This window comes from Suricata suricatta, chromosome 3 (assembly GCF_006229205.1).
Source record: "Suricata suricatta isolate VVHF042 chromosome 3, meerkat_22Aug2017_6uvM2_HiC, whole genome shotgun sequence".
Classification (NCBI taxonomy): Eukaryota; Metazoa; Chordata; class Mammalia; order Carnivora; family Herpestidae; genus Suricata; species Suricata suricatta.
In genome coordinates, this window is record NC_043702.1 from 83,303,229 (window position 1) to 83,321,571 (window position 18,343).

Below are 18,343 nucleotides of genomic sequence, written 5' to 3' on the forward strand. Positions count from 1 at the left end.
CTACGTATTTCTCCACCATGCTACCCTGTTGGTTAGTCCTTCCATTGTACCCAGTAAGAAATAATAAGTACTATTTTCAGTTAGGCAAAACAAGGCAGCTGAGGTTGATTCTCCTTGCCTGAAATAATGAAAGAAAAACTACCTCCATCTTAAGATCAAGTGAAAGAAAAACTACTTGCTTGTTTTTATATTACATTCTCAGGCAAAACTCAACTGAAGAAACACTTAGCATTTGTATAGGACTTTACACTTTTTAAGGACTTTCTTGAACACTATCTCTTTCATTCCTGGCATAATCCATTTTATAGGTGTTGGCAAAAATCCTTGCAATAGCCATCAGTCACAACAGCCAGCTGCCACTTCAAGCCTGCCTTGTTCTATTCTGACTATGTCAGTGTTTCTGAAATTCTTTTAAGTGGGCGTTGAGTCCAGGATAGTGGAGAGATGGTCTTACTCTTTGTGGAAATTCAAAAGATGTGCCCGCACATGTTCCCCTTACTCTAAAGCTAAAAGAATGGCTTGCCTTGTCTCTTTAGAATCAGGTGAATTAAATGATGGGTATCTATATTGCAGCCTGCAGATCAGCTCATGTGCAAGTATGCTTACAAATAACATAATCCTCACCTAAAAGTCTCGAGCCCATGATGTGAAATTTGTATGACTTCCTTAAATATACATAACCACAAAGAGGTACCCCAATGCAAGTTCCCCAGTTTCCTATCAGAACACTGCAATAATATTGTGTTAATACTAATCTTTCATGCTCGCCATGTTCTAAGCCAGTATATCAGAATAAGCTGTTATGGAAATGCATGCTTATTTGGTTTTTTTTTTTTTTCTTTATTCCTCCTTTTAAAAAGAAGTTGAACCTGGGAACCATAAAATACTGTTCTTCTTGAGAAGCAGAAAGTTCATGAAATAAAAAGTCATGGGAGGGGATGAGAGTATAGCCTCACCCCAAACCCATAGTCAGGGCGCTGCTCCTGTGTTCAATGACAGCAGCAGTAACAACAAACGGAAGACAACAGGAGGAAGATGTTGGGAAAATAAATTCGGTTGTATTCCTCTTGATATTATTGTTCCAGAGCCTTAAACAAGTATGAAGACGTGTGAAGTGGGAAACGGAATAAAAGGGCATATTGAGGGGCTGTTCTCCAACACGGGCCCCCAGATCCCCACTCCCGCTAATGGAAACACTGTGCACAGAGCCATCCAATATCAGACCTCCTAAGCAGAGCATTTTTTTTTCTTGGAGATTTTTCTCTTGGACTTTAATTAAGCTCCTGCTAGGCTTGCAAGCTTTTTAATTTTACCTTTCTTTCTTCTTTCTTTCTTTTTCCTCCTTGAAGCAGCCTGCTAACCAGGAAACTTTTTCCAAGCTGTCACAATTAAAGTGTACCCTAAGATATTAAATTTCGATGTACCAGTAGTTGCCTCAAAAGTCAAAGTTTCCTTGCATTTGGAAAGATTTTTATTCATTCACTCATTCATTCACTCACTCATTCATTCACTCTCTTATACTTAAGTGTCTGTGTTACAAATGCAAAAACAATAGAAAAGGAAGCTTCCAGGAGTGTACAATGACTATTGGTTCCTATGTGATCGGATTCAATCTCCTACAAAGTCACCAGTTTACCAGAAGTCTGCCATTACTTAATTTAATCTCACACTGCTCAAAAGCAAATTGTAGCTGAGTATTTACTAGTATTGCTGGGTGAAGGGTGAGAGGGCCTTGAGAAGGTGATGCCCCCGTTGACGATTTAACCTCTTTAGTGAAATGTAATGAAAGTCACTTGAGCTCTTTTTCAAGACACTTTTGTACACAAACTCACTGCCAGTTCTGAAACTCTAAAGGTAGAGGCTGGGAATGCCAAAGGTGATCCCTCTAAAACAGATTCCGGGAGAAGCTGTTTTCATCAGAGGTGGTTTAGTTGAAAACTGGACAGTCTCAATAGGTCACCCTATTTACTAAAAACGAAACAAAACAAAACAAAAAAACAGAAACACCTCAGAGAATATTGCAGGGCCAGAAATAAAACTAAGGCATCAGAAACACACAATTAAAATAAAATGAACCATGTGGAGCACTCGGGATACTATCCTCTCCATGATAGCGATTATTGTCATCCTTCCTGTTTACTTAATAATTCCACGCTGCCAGGTCACTCCACCAAGCGCTCCTGTCTGTGAGGTTACTTACTGATCGCTTCCACAAACCGCTCAAAGAAGCTGTAAGGGAAGAGCGGCTCAGGCAGCTCCCGGAAAAACATCTTCAGTGCTCCGGTGACAACGTGGATGTCCTCCCACTGGCTGTCGTCCAAATTCAGCTTCTCTTCTGGGAAAACACGAGGAGAAATGGAACAACTGGTTTTAATGAAACAATTACAAGACACTAATTATTATGTTAATGTTTGCCTACTATCATCAGCAACCGTTAACAGCCTTCTGCACCTAGAGGTTTGGTGCTGTGCATGTTTTTTTTCCCCCTTTTTCCATAGGAAGGAAACATTTTCAATGGAATACCATCTGTAGGAATGCAGCTAACAAAAAAACAAGAGACACAAAGAGACAGTGCCATTGACACAGTATGTCAGATACATTTATTCCCATAATGCATCAGTATGAAAATTAGCATCACAGCTCAACATGATTCAAAGCTATTTGGTTTTGAGGCCGAGGGGCTAAGAGTTGCCAATGATGGCCGGCTCAAGGGACCGGCCTAAAGGCCTTGCTGAGCCAACAGGAGACATATGCTAAACACGGCAATAGAAAATGAGTTATTGCTTTACATGTGTTAGCCTTGCTATGTACAAGGGAATAATGGGTAACACTTTTTTCCCTTTTTTGCTGAATATAAAGTCAGCAAGGAATAGAATACTGAGTGAGAAAGGATATTAATTCCTTCTTACTGCTTCAAAAATATCTTTTTTTTTTTTTTTTTTTTTTTTAGTTTCCATCTCAGCGAGGAAAATGTGCCCAGCAACAATATTAGACAGACCCCTGTTGGCCTATGGAGGCTATGCAAAGCTATCAAAAATGATAACACACTAAAGACAAACCACAAGTGCTTACCCACTCCGCCTACAAACAACAGAAATGTTTGCTTGGGAAGCTTGAGTGAGTTGAGACATTTAAATATTAAAGGACACAACTGCCAAAATGAAGTTTTTAGAAGAAATAAAGAGACACTGGACAATTATTTTCTTCTTGTGTGCCCTCAGAATGAGAGTCTGGAATCATTCTCACCCACGAATTGGATACAGCAGGGTCTGAAAGCGACATCTTTACATATAACTGGAAGGAAGCAAGGCACACAAGCACCGCTGCTGATCTTGTATTTGCCCTTGTGAACATGCAACATCAAAGCGATTTTGAACTCTAGGTGGAAGAAAAACTAAAGCTAATCATTTTTAACAGTCCGGGGTTAACTGAAAAGACTAGTTTCGTGGCCAGAACCTAACAGGTATTTGGTCAACTGGACTTTTGTGGGTTTTTTTTACCAATGTCTTGAGCTCAGGCTGACATGTCCCCTCGGTGTTAGTTTTACTAAGCAGAGGAGAATTTGCACCAAAAATGTGAGAAAAGCTGAGAATTGTCACTGTAGGGAATCTCTGCATGGACTGTTTTGCCAATAGTGTTCCCGTCCTTTTGAAATCTTAGCTGTAATCTTTAGCGGATCTCTTTTTCTAAATGGACGATTATGTCCAGGGCTGGTAAGTGACGTTCCTGTTCAATAGGATGTTTGCAAAGAGAAGGAGAGAAGGTGCATCTGTTTATTTCAGATGGGCTATTTTCTTCTTCTCTTTCAGTCTTCATGCTTACCTCAATCATAACACAATAATATGATCCACAACAAAATCAGCAGAGGAGACCTTCTTTCTGCCCTGCAATCATTTTTGATTGATTGTATTTCAACAATTAGTCTTTTATTTGGCTACATACTATTGAAATAGGCCGACAGCATCTTAGCAGGCCAGCTTTAAACAGTCAACTGTTAACAATAGCATCAAAAAGGGAGACCTGATGGGGTTTACTGTCACTTTAAAGAACGGGGTTTTCACATTGTTGAAATCTGTCAGATATTTTGAAATGTCCCTCTCACTATGGTGCCACACCCCCTGCGTGCCCTTATAATAAAATTGGTTTTACTCCTGATTAAATCATTTTCTCCCTACCCACTACCATACTTCTCATAATGGACCTGTGCGCTCTACAGCTGGTGTTCTTCCCATGGTACCAATTCTTACTTTATCTTTTAAGCACTTTGCTGCTAAGATCTCATGCAGAGTGCTTATGTTTTGTTAAGAGCTTCATTCTTAGAGAAATAGCTTAACACATGTTCTAAAAATGTTGTACAACTTATTGCTTAAAACACATTTAGAAAATGTATAAGTATTGTAGCTTTGGCACTGAACTTTAAGTGGAAACCCAAACACCACACACACACACACACACACACACACACACACACACAAGTGCTCTCTCACACCCAACTATCTTCACCAAAAATTCATCAGAAAAGTCCAAGACAAAATGCCATTCTGGTACACAGGTTTGAGATTGCCAAAGGAAAGTACTCAGCAGGTGAAAAAGAGAATAATTTTATCTTGAGCAAGGAAACAACAATAACAAATGATTACTTGACTGTTAGTATTCATCACCTCCAAATAAACATCCCTTAATTGAAGTGGCGGCAAAAATGGAATATTTTGATATACACAAAAAAGAAACTTTGCCGTTTGATAAATACCATTTGATTATATCCACCTGAAATGGCCTATAATATCAGTATTGGCTTGCATTACTTAAACTAGCATTCTTAATATGTATTCTTCATTAAAACCAAGAAAACCAAAACAATTTGTAGCTCTCATAAGTAGCTTAAATAAATAATATGACAAGCGGCTGGAAAGAATCTTTTGAAATATAATCTCTCATTTTTATATCAAATTTTCATAACCAACTGAGTTTAAGATTACTTGTAAACCAGAGGACTTTAAGGTATATTTTTCAAGGCCATTGTGATTCATCTAAACAAGCAGTTATGTTCATATTTATATGTCTTCTCATGAATCCACCCAGTTCTCAAGATGAACTAATCATAAACATATCTTGGTATTAACAGGCATCGTTATAAGCACAGTTGCATTATTTGATAGACATTTTCTAACTAATCTGTTAGCAGTGCTGACATCTTACGTTTCTCCCTTTTTTCAATAGACCAAGGCTTCTCAACAGTAAGTAAGGCACTATTAACACTTGGCACTAGATAATTCTCCATTGTGGGGGCTGTGCTGTGCATGCTGGGAGATTTAAGAGCATCTCTGGCCCTCACCCAGTAGGTGTCAGTAGCACTTCTCAGTGGTCGTGACGAAATACCCTCAGGTATTGCCAAATGTCTCCTGGGGGTGCAAAGTTATGCTCACTTGAATATACTCCATTACAATGGAGCCATAAGAATCTATAGACTTTACTCAATAAATATAGATTTATGAAGGTTACCTTAGGTAGGCAGAGAGCTAGAAAACTAGACACATACTGAGATTTCTTTAATAAGAACTTAAGAATTGGTAATTATTATGGATGAAATCAAAACGTCTTCCAGAACATAGTTCACATGACCACATTCCTGGGTGCTTTACCACAAAAACAACAACTAACAATTACGTAGTGCTTCCACTGTGAAACTCTGTTATGCACGTTAGACTCATTATCTAAGGTAATTGTCTCAATAAGACAGTGACATCCATGCTACTGTTATCACCTTCTCCATTTTACAGACAAGGAGAATGACACATAGGGAAGTTAAGCAACTTTACCATTGTTGACAAGTGATGAATCCAAACTAAGGAGCCAGCACACCCCCCCACCCCTCAAAACCACTATGTTCAGACTTAATCTTGGCTGGCAGAAGCTCAAAGGGAAAAGGCAAATAAATGGTAATTGCAAGTGGTATTGGATTGACTATTACTTCAAGACAGTGACTTTTACATTTTATCCCTAAATGTCTTACTTGGGGCTATGCTTTTACCTGTAAATTGACTCTGGTCTTTTGTAATTACTCATTTATAGGAGGAACAGATTCTTCTATAAACAGATATAAAGCAAATTGGCAATAAAAAGAAACTGCATTAGGAGAGGGGCAGGGGCTGGGGCGAGCTGTCGTGTGGTGATGTGGTGAACAGGAAATATGGTAGAGCAGGAAAGAGATCATACAAAACACCAGACCTGGGTTTCCCACTGATTCACCATATATCTGTTTACTTGTTTGAGAAATGAAGATAGAAGTGTAGTAGGTATTGTTATCAGATGAGAAAACATATCTGAAAAACATTTGCAAAGCACACGGAAACAAATACATCCCAGATGCTACTATGACAGGAAAGGTGAATAAAGGCCAAAATTGCAAAATAAATGGAAATACTAAGAAAACAGCATAAACCTTCCTGTTGTTTTAGGGGATGTACCTGAGCGTGATGCAGTTTGTCACATGAGATCAACAGAAACTTGACCTCCTGTAGTCCAGTACTGGAAAGAAGTCTGGCTGAATCACATCTCACAATCCTTCCTCTGATAATCTTGCTGATTCTCCTGATTTCTCTAATCAGGTTTTCTTAAATTCATTCTGGTCATGGCTTTTGACTTAAAGTATTTAAACAGATTTGAAGATAGGTCAAGCTCTGGAACTCAAATACTATGTGACTTTTATGAGACCACAAAAATATATATCTTAACATTGTACCCACATAAGGCCATCTTGAAATACCCTTTCTTGAAGGGTCTTTTGTTTATCTTATTTATTTTAAGTAAAAACATCCATCGAGTTATTTATATTTGAAAGAAAAAAATAGTAACTATTAGGAACAATCTTTCTTAAAATGGAGAACTGAAAGATGGACCTTGGATAGTTACAGCAGGTCCTGATAATTTCCCAGGAAAAAGAGGCCTATGTAAGAGTTCAATGACTTCTTCCCTCTTATATATTGCCCTATAGACTGGTATAACCAGTAGTTGCAATGCCTGGTCTGCTTTCAACTAAACTTACCATGTTAACCCAGTGTTGATTAAAACGTGACTACAGATGATGTGAATGATCCAGGAGTGAATAATGACATAAGAGTAAAGAGGTACTACTTTGTGTATTGAAGAACAAGTGGAATTTTACCTTGTAATTTTTTCCATGGCACTTTTAAAGCTTCTTTCCAGCTTTATCTTACTGTTGTAATAAAAAAAAAGAGAAAAAGAAGACACCTCAACTTTTCCAGGATATGGGGAGAAGAGCTCTGATTTTATTAATATAATGACAAGAGCCTATTACACTGTGAAGCTCTCATGAAGGATGTGGTATCTGCTTCTAGCACAGATGACCATTTGGATACCTTATCTGAAAGGCCTGCTGGGTACATGAAAGCTACAGCCCCAATGAAAGAGATGCCAGAGGGACTACTGATCTGAAAAGTAATAATATGTTTGGCTATAAAATCAAACTGGAAGATTAGTTATTAAAGTGGATAAGACAAACTGTTTATCTAAAAGGATATAGCTGATTTTTAGTTTAGCACTTAAAGGAATGGATCAAAAGGAAGGTTCAATCATTCGACTAGCTCAACCTTTCCCATTGTGTTGACCGCTTAAAGTGACAGTTCAGTCTGATTTCCAGTAGATCAGAGAGTTTCCAAATTCTCAAACACAGCGATATAACTCTGTGTCAACAGTAGCATCCTTCCCTGCTGTCTTCCCTACAGCTCCTTCCTACAACATCTTGGGTATAGCGTGCGACTTCAGTGTGGCCATTATTTTAGAAAACTTGACCACTTGGCCAATTAATTTGCATGTTCACTTGACTTTTATTAAATTAACATAGATGGAATAGAGACTACATACCGGGGCTGTGTTATGTGTTTTTCAAAGCAACAGCTGTTGAGATTGTTTCCTTTCCCTCAGTGGAGAGGATTTTACCAGGTGCTTAGAAATATTATTTAAGTGAATATAGATGGAGTTCTAGACATTTTACATATTATGCCTGGTCCCTAACATAAGACTCCATTGACGTTGCAGACAAGCAAGAACAAACTCAAAGAATAAATATATCACCCAAGAAATGGGTAGTACGTCTCTTATGGTCTGAATTGTGTCATCTCCAATTCATACATGGAAGTCTTAACCCCAGTACCTTACAATGTGACTGTATTTGAAGATGGAGCATTTAAAGAGGTAACTAAGGTAAAATAAGGTCATATGGGTGGGCCTTAATCCAGTATGAATAATGTCCTCCTACAAAGAGAAGATTAGGAACCAGACATGTACCAAGGGAAGACATGTGAAGAAATGGGAAGAAGATGGAGGTCTACAAGCCAGGGAGAGAGGCCTCAAAGGAAAGCAACTATGCCAACACCTTGATCTTGGACTTCTTGCCTTCCTAACTAGGAGCAAATAGATTTCTGTTGTTTAATCTTACCACCCAATTCCCAGTCTGCAGTACTTTGTTATTGCGGTCCTAAAGAAACAAACATAATGGTCAAATTTGCACAGAGAATGATGTTAGGTTCCTGGATCACATCTAAACATCTTCTTTAAGATGCAGACTATACCACACTTATGAAATATGGTAGACAATAGAGAAAACTGTTTAGGTGATTCCAGCTGAATAAAAATAATTATCTAGATTCAGAGAAAAGGTTTGAAGCTGGAATCAGCTGGATAATAGCTTGCTTACTTAGAATCCACCCGACAATTTCAAATGATTTGCTTTATAAACATGCAGGATACTCTCTATCTTGGTGTCTCTAGACAAAGAATAAAATTACAACTGCCATTTTCTTACTCATTCTTTTACTCCAGCTACTTCTTCTAAAGTACAAATACTTCATTGCTGTTAGAGCCTCAGATACACAATACTAGGGATATTTAAAATGTCCTCAATGAAAGCTAAATCAACTTTGTATGGCTATGGTATCTATAAAAAAGGAGAAAAGTGGTTTTAAATATGAAACTTTATATTTCAAAACTCAAGACATTTATTTCTTAAAATTTATCATAGTAACTTCCAGGAAGCTATGAGGAGCCCTAAACTGGAAAATGGTGACTTTACTGTAAGAGAATATGGTTGGATCTGTGTGCAGAATGAGTGGTTTTGCCACATGGACTACAAAATATAGTTTTGTGTGGTCTCCTTAGTAGAAAAGAGAGAAGAATCAAGGAAATAACCAGAAAACTAAGATACTGAAACTAAAAAGAAAACAAAAAACAAAAATAACAAAAATCCCCAAAACCAACCAAACAAAAGGTTTTATTTCTTAACATCTAATGGGAAGCTTTGGTATGTAGTGTTGGCTTGCTCTCTATGTATTTCTCTATGCTGTGTATATTTCTTTGCAAAACACTTAGGAAGTCCAAGACATGCAAATAATGTCACAGGCTAATATAAAATATCCTTCATTACTCTCTTTAAAGGAAGCAGACCAGCCTTCAACTATACCTAGCACAGGAACTGGGTCAGGAATGAGAATGCCTTATTTTTATTTTTCCTCAAATTTCATTTGAATGTAAATAATAACATAATAAATAGGTACAACTGAAACTTGTGAAGCAGGCACCACAGATGGAAAGTATAACAAATGTGTCATTGCTTTGTGCATTTTTAATTTATAATGGCATAACATAAAACATCTTCCCATCATCATAACTTCATGTATAATGCCACCTTGTAAAATGATGTTATTGACATTAATGCTTCTCTCCAGGATTTTAGATATTTTTTGTCTGGGCATCTGAGGAGAGGTGGCCCTGTTCGGAGTCTAACAACAACACTACCATCAGCAAAACTGAACTGACTTTATTTGTTAGGATCATACTTTAAAAAAAGAATATATTTCATGGTAACCAATATATATTCCTTTAATTCCTTTCATACTCAGAGCTTCCAACACTGCTCTTATTTTCATTCAGTCAAAGGCTTTTTGTGCTCTCAGACACCATACACAATGGTTCATTTTATTTGACCGTCTTCTCCAAACAGATTCTGAATTTGTTTGAATTCCATGGATGATTTCATACATTACATCCTCCAAAGGGTAGAGAATCCGTAGGATTAAATTTCAACAAAGTCATTTTTGAGTCTCCTTCGTTATCGGCTCTAAATTTCACCACCATTGCTATTTGTTCCCTCAAAGTTATATTACGTTTGTAAATATCAAGCAGAAGGTCAGATCAAAACATATCTCATAATTACATCTAGGAAATAAATATAACTAAACCCTATAAATGTCCATATACAGATAACATTTCCATTGTAGGCATATGCACGTACGTAGACATTATTTAATGTGATGGCTTCCTCCCTTGTCTAATGAGAACTGTAATCTCTCCCTCCTAATTTTGTGTGAGAATTAAGTGAAGTAATATATGTAAAAGATTTAGTACAGGGTTGTTATAGCATTATTAGAAAATTTATTTGGACATTATCTTCTTTGTCAGCCAGACTTTGGCAAATGATTCCAGAATCTACTATAATTTCTAGCTTTTATTATTCCCTTTACTACATTGCTGGTGTTTGTGGGATTACGGATGATGTCTGGCATTTTGTTAGTTTAGAAGTCTTCCATCTGGAAAGATTCCGTCAGGAAAATAGAAATAAAAGGTAAACAAAATCGGTAGATTAAGACGATGTTAGTCCCATTCATTGAAACCATTGTATCCCTAGATAAGATATCAGTTAAAGATAACTAAAAAGAAGAGAGTATATTTGGCAATTTGAGGATAAGTTTTTCCACTAAATTATTTTGCTTAATTGATTCATGGGAGTAGTTAAGTAGTTTCTATTTCATATCACAAGAACTGCCAGAGTTCTCCAAAGGTCCATAAAATCAGAGTTGGGAGATCTGTAAGTTTTATGAGTGCTTGCATATTGTTAGAATAGCTAGATCTCCATGCATCAGTTCCATTCTGAAACCACCAAATAACACTCTTCTTAATTCTGTATCTATATAATGTTTTAAGTCCATAATAATGATACAGAATCTTTCATGAACCTATTATCAATAACTGGTTAGTTTGGGGTTTTTTCTTCTGTAAATGAGAAGTTTTAGAGATTTTTTTTCCACTTCAAAAGAGTCTGCCTGTCTGACTCCAGAGGTCTCCAGCTTTCAAAGATATGGAGCAGAAAATCACCCTTGTGTCCCTTTCTAACATAATTTTTGAGAATCATCATTCATATAAATAATTCACAATGTGGGCTGCTTTTATTACAAAGAAGCTATAAAAACTAGCTGATAAAAATTGTCAAAACACTTAATAACATGATACTTGAAAACCTACATTGTTAATATGAAGTGTGGTGTTTATTGTTATTTAAAAATTATTTATTTACTTTATTTTGAAATGGATAATGCATTCACACAATTTAAAGTTAAAAATATATACTGCAAAAGTCTCTTTCTAGTTTATCCCTAGCTATCCGGTTTGCATCCCTAGAGAAAACCCATATTATCAATTTCCTATGTATCCTTTCAAAGCCATTTTCTATACTCAAGCAATATTACCCTCCACCACCACTTAAAACACAAACAACAATATAATCTATGCACTGTTCTACATCTTGATTCTTTTCACTTGACAATATATCATAGACATTATTCAAAATCAGGGCATAAAGAGCTTCCTTGTTCTTTTTTTTAAAGCTACCTATTTAATTTTATGGATGTACAGTAATTTACTTAGTTTTCAATAGTCAAATATTTTGCATAATGCTAGTGTAAGGAATCTTGTTCTTAGATTGTTTATGTCTAACTCTAAGTATGTACCTGGGTGAACAGACCAAATTCGTAGACCTGGAGTTTCTAGATCAAAAACCGACCTTGCCAAATTCCTCTCCTAGCTAGCGCACCAATTTATGTTACCATCAGAAAATTTTAGAGACTATCGTTCACTAGGAACATATATTCATTACTGCCTGTCACTCTTCTCAGATATCCATGGATAAATTGTGCCTTTAGCTGCATAGTTGAAAAAATATTAAATGAAGAATAAAATGAGTAGAGATATAGAGATGAAGACTAAAAATATACATAAAAATCTTGGTTAGTGAAAGTGAAAAACTTGAATAGTTAAATGACAATAACTGGTAGGCAACTGATGTTTAATAAACATATAACATTAATAACTACAAGCAAGAAAATAAGCCCCAATAACAATGACTATTTTCTGATGAAATAAGACATTAATAGAAACAAAGTCAAATACAAAAAGAACAACAACGAGCATCTCAAAAATAAATGAATGAATGGAATTCCACCATTTATGTCAATTTCAGTAATTAGTAGTACAGGGTCAAATAAAATATTGATCAAATAATTTAACATATCCATTCATTAAAATAATTTATGAGACACCTACTAGGTGTCAATGTGCTAAATGCAAGAAGTATGAGAAGAAAGAAACTTTTAAGGACAGAATGAGGGTTGTGAGATATTCAAGAAATGGTATAAAAACTTTTAACGTCTTGACAATTTTCTAAACTTTTTAAAAAATGTTTTTTATTTAATTTTGATACAGAGAGAGACAGAGCATGAGATGGGGAGGGTCAGAGAGAGAAAGAGACACAGAACCGGAAGCAGGCTCCAGGCTTTGAGCTAGCCATCAGCCCAGAGCCTGACATGGGGCTCGAACCCATGAATGTGAGATCTGACCTGAGCCGAAGTAGGAGGCTTAACCGACTGAGCCACCCAGGCGCCCCTGAAGTCTTGAAAATTTTCAAGTTTTCCTTAATATCATTGTTGTTGGACTGTCTCTGGAGAAGAAGCTACCCTTTTAATATTTGCTTTATCAGTACAAATGAATGCTCAATTACTTGCTTAATAGTACCTTCTTAATAAAGATCATGATGATAATGATGATAGTCATGTAACCTTCCCAAGTCTGAGGGTTTTCTACAGTTCCTGTTGAAGGAAGATGGGAAGATGTCATTTGCTATAGTCTCAGGTGAACTGTTAATACGGAGACACATTTCCAAACAGCTCAGGAGGCTCTGGTCTCTAGGAACCTCTTCTTCCTCAGCAAGCAGAACAGAGATGTACTTGGATGCACCTCACCATGCACACCTCTCATGAGAGTGCACACACAAGGCAGTGGAGGAAGGTAGAGTGATGTATATGAGAAGACCGGGGCTTCTGCGGCCAGATCCTCTACTCCTTGTTTCTCTTTCAGTCTAACACCAAACCAATCTGTGGCGCTAACTTCTGGGTCTCTGCTTATGCTTTTTGATATTACTAGCAACTATATCTATGTTGCTAATCTTGACTCTGGCCTACAGCCAGCCTCATTTCAGATCCCGCTTATTCTATTTCTAATGCTCCCTGATCATTGATCAGCCCGTCCCTCCTGGGCACACCCTACGTAGTTCAACTCTACTGACAAACCAAAAAGTTTCATTGGTGTCCCTCCTCCAAACAAGTTAATTCTTATTAATCTTTTTTATCTTCAGTGTTTAACTAGTGCCTCATGCTTGGTGTTCTCCCTTTTCCTATTTATGGGCATACTGGTGTTGTCTGTCCAATTTTAACCTTTGATAGTAGAGGTTATTTCATAGGGCAACAACAATGCTGATAACAGTAGGTCTATGTACACGTGTGTGGCATAATTTTTGTGTTCTCTTTGTTCATTTTTATCTTCCAAGACACTTAGCCAACACTGAAGGTATAAATAGGTCATTCAGCCACTCATTTATTCATTTATCGAATATTTATTGAACTCCAATTTTGTACTGGGCAGGTTGTGGTTGCCGGGGTGAAACAATACATACTGGGAACCTGGTCTCTAAGCTTGAAGATCTTTCAGTATATAGGAAAAAAATACAGTAGAGCATGGAAAATGGCACTGTATGACTTAGTGTAGACGTCTATGGGAACATGGAAGATGAGTAACTAGCTTCCTTTGGAATGTGATCAAGAGAGGCTTCCCAGCTGAGGTGTCACATGACAGTTTATGGGCAGCCATGTGGACAATGGTGGGGTTCAGGATGGGGAAGAGGGTGGGAAGAGGTATATAAAGAATATGAGAAGTGACAGTCATGCCAAGGATGAGGAGCACGTGGCATCTGTGGAACTACAAGTTGCTGGAGAGCACGGATGTATAGGTTCCATATCTCAGAGTGTGAGGATGGAAAGGAAGGTACGGGCCAGAGCACGAGGACCTTGCAACTGAAATCAGCTGGATGACAAACAAAACAGTGACATTCTAGAAAGGTGCTCTGGCAGGAGTGACTAGGATGGATCAGAGTGAGTAGTATATGGATGAGAGGTGGCATGCCCAAGCGGCACCCTGAGCAAGGAGCCTGGCTGAGAGGTTCTGTGTTAAAATAGTGCGTATCCATCGTGTAAAAAAATGTTTAAAAGGAGGTTGGAAGTAAGAAGAGATACTCAGGTGTATTGATGAAACCATTACATAACAAAGAAAGAAGTCTAGAAAACTGATGGTGAAGCATGTACAAAGGATTAAAGTTCAGAGACCGATTATTGTATATCACCTTAATCATAGGTTCAGGGAAGTCAAAATAGTCTATTTTCCTAAAGTTTATAAAGACCTGCTGGTAGTTGGAAATGAGAATCCATTTGGATTATCTGACCAGAGATAAGACTTCAATGGTGTTTCAATATCATGCACTACTTTACCGACTCTGCGAAAGGGAATTACAATTAATTGGATTATGCTGGTCTCCACACGCTGATTATAAGAAAAGAAAGTATAAAAGTGTAACTATTGCTAACAGGTCATATCTATCATCAGCCATGGGATTTTCTTTTTTTACTTACCAATAAGATTAATTTCTTCTTTACAATCTTTCAATTTGAAGTCCTTTTAATTATAGAGTTTAGAAAATTCAAAGGAGAAAGCAAACCTACTTTCAATGTATTATTAATAATTGACCTCATTTTTATTCATCTTTAAGATGAGGGAAAAAGAAATGGATGGCTTGTTTGTTGTTTAGACGATTTTCACTTTCTTAAGACCCCTTTGCAAACTTTTCTCAATTTCAGTTTAATTACAATTATTTTATACTGAATTTCTGGAATGTGCTCAGCCCATAGCTATGTTTCTTGGATTCACAAAGATGTGGTCCCTATTTCCAGGGAACTTAAATTCTAAAAAAACACTCAGGTCTGCAAACCCCTACCATTATTACATGGCTACATGGGGTCTTAGATTAAAGATGTAAATTACTGGATAATATAGTTGCGCGCTTCTCTGGCACTACTGTATGTTCTTTGCATGTATTCACTCATTTGGTCCTCACAACAACATCTGCTATAGGTATTATTATTAGTCCAATTTTACTCATAGGGAAATGGAGATCCAGGGAGTAAGCAACTTGTCCAGGTTCACTCAGGTATTTAGCTAGAGTCCAGTCCATTGGGCTGTAAGCCTGAAACCTTAGTCACTCTGCTAGCACGGGGTATAGACTGGTTCATTCTGACTGGGGTGATGGGAAAATTCTCCAACTCTGACAGTCAAGGGGTCATAGAATTTTGATAACTGAGGTGAGTGAAAAAGCATGTTGAAGGTGAAGTTTCTATATATGTGACCCCAGGACCAGTCATTTCGGTATCCATAGTACGTTATCAGAAATGCAAAGTATCACATTATACCCCAAACCTACTGAATCAGAATCTCTGGGATGCAGCTGGCCATCTGCAATTTAACAAGTCTTCCAGGTGATTCTGACGCATGGTAACGTCTGAGAGCCACTGTTCTGGCAAACCGAGATGATATGGATAAAAGTTTAATTATTGGCAAGCAGCCTCTTTATGGGTAGGTGCGAAGGTGGGTTACGAGATGTGAAAACCTGGCTTGGAAGTTGGTCGAGTGTCTTAACTGCCATGCTAAGAAATTAAATGTTTAAACATTCTCCTTTAGATGAGAGAGAGCCACTAAAAGTATGAATGCAGAAATAACATCATTCAGACTAGTTTATGGAGGCGAGCCAGTTGGGAATATAATGACACATTTGACAGGAGAGAAGGTGGGAAGATGCAAATTGGTTACGAAATTACGGTAATGGTCCAAGCTGTCACAAAGGCCAGGACCAAGTCGCATTTGTAGAAATGCAAAGAGGCTGTGTGAGACCTTAAAATTTAGTAAAAGTAGGGGTGGCAAAAGGAAAAGAGAATGAAGTACAACTCTTGTTTCTAGCTAAAAGGATGTTGCTGTGCCGAGGTAGTTGTCTTATACTGAACACCTGAGAAAGAGTAGCTGGGGTTTTTATTCATTCGATTTGTTCTTTGCCAGGTTTAGGTATGCTATTGACATTTTCATGTGGCAAAATTTCCAGTATATATTTGAATATTTGAATGTGTAGCTTAGTAAAGGGGGATGAAGGCTGGATAGGTCGATTTGAGAATTAACATGTAGAAATAAAAGTTGAACAATAACAGCAATGATGCCAAAAGCCATAAACCTAGCACCATCATGTACCAGTCACTGTGAGAGGCACTTAAAACATTGATCTTATTTAGCTTCCATTGGAACCAAGCAAAGTAATTTATCCACACTTAACATGTAAATATCTAAGGACCAGAGAATTTATGTAACTTGCTCAAATTCATACAGGAAGTTAGTGCCACAGCTGTTTCTAACAGTTGCTTCACTCACAAACTATTTTATAAGACTACCCTAAAATAATAAGGGAGGAAAATGATTGTATAGAAATAGTAAAAGCAAGAAGAGAAGAGTGTCATTCAAATTTATGTCCTGGAAGTGAGAATATAATTATTTTTACATAAGGATTATAAACAACCAGCTCCAAACTATGATATAAAAGAAATATCCAACCAACAACATGGATTCCTGAGTCAATAATTTGTCTCTAATGATCAGCATCTACACAAATCATTGTGTTTGGCAAGGCAAATTCCACTGCAGTTTTGTCTAGAGAGCTGCACTGGTTTTTTTAATTTTTATTTTTTTAATGTTTATTTATTTTTGAGAGAGAGAGACATAGAACACAAGAAGGGGAGGAGCAACAAGAGAGGGAGACACAGAATCCAGAGCAGGCTCCAGACTCTGGGCTGACAGCACAGAGCTCAATGTAGGGCTCAAATTCATGAATTGTGAGATCATGACCTAATCCAAAGTCTGACACTTAATCAACTGATCCACCCAGGGGCCCTGAGAGCTGCAGTAGTTTTAAGTACACTAAATAAGTCACAATTTGTGATTCAGCTCATCTCTGCTGGAAAACATTTATTAATGCAAACCCAATGCTCTTTGATGTGTTACTGATTAATAACAATGACTATGGTGTAAACTCTATAGGGCAAAACACATCTAAAGTCAAGAGGAATGAAACACATGGAGTGATAGATGTTTTCCAGGTTCAGTAGTTGTATCTATGTAAACAACAAGTTGGTAGCAGGCAATCAAATTAGAAACTTGGTTAGTCAAGTATAAACTGTCAGATTTATAACTCTCCATCATAGTGGAAAATATTTAGGAAGACAATATTAAATGATGAATATAAGTTAAAGACATAAAATGGCTTTAGGAACATTATTTTCTGAAAATCTAGGTGACATTTTCTCTAATGAACAGAGCTATTTTTAGTGTTAGAACAGCCACACATTAATTTGAATGTGTGATAAGGCGTTTGAATAAACCTCCACAATACACACCACTTGCAGATTGTATTTATATACTGAACACACCTTTGTCATGTATTTTAAAAACTAAGATTTCTTATTTCATTCAAGGACTCTAAATGGCACAACCTGCCATTTAATCTTAACTTTCCACTTCACTAAGACCCCGATCATCCGTTTCTATTAAACTGGTGTACTTGTTATTCCCAAGAAAGAATCGTACACTATAACCTCTCTGCTTTGGTTCTTGCTCATTCTTGACCAACTGTAATACCCATTCTTTCCTCCTACCCCATCCAACCAATTTTTTAAAGCCCGAAGGATGCCTTCACATCTCCAGAAATCCTGCCTAGAGCCATCCACTTTTCCTTGATCTCATTCTGCTTTGAAAGCTGAGTATTTATTGCCTATGACACTAATTTGGGGATTAGGCACTAACAATCACGGCATTCTTGCATTGTGTCTCTCTGCCTCTGCTCCCTTGCAGATTCCTCCTATTGGCCCAATCCAGTTGGAAGCCTTTTGGCAAGGGAACCTTGGCGACGACGTAAGGCATACAGGTCAGATCCTGGGTACTGAACAGGGTGCCCAGGGAAGAGTGGAGAACAGATGTGGGGAGGGAGGAGGTGACAGGAGAAAATAACAAGCATATCAATCCAATCTAATCGTCTGTCAGTTGAAACCTAGAAGTCCAATTGCCCAGAGAAATATGT

At 37.4% G+C, this 18,343-nt stretch overlaps 1 protein-coding gene across 6 annotated transcripts in view; it reads right to left on the reverse strand.

Annotated features, from left to right (window-relative positions):
* The window catches only part of ARHGAP15 (Rho GTPase activating protein 15), a 599,315-nt gene that overhangs the window by 126,845 nt on the left and 454,127 nt on the right, over nucleotides 1-18,343 (reverse strand). For all 6 annotated transcript variants that reach the window (XM_029934637.1, XM_029934641.1, XM_029934642.1 and 3 more), the window contains one exon: nucleotides 2,201-2,335. In XM_029934637.1, the coding sequence (XP_029790497.1) occupies nucleotides 2,201-2,335 (135 nt within the window). The remainder of the gene's footprint in view (nucleotides 1-2,200; nucleotides 2,336-18,343) is intronic.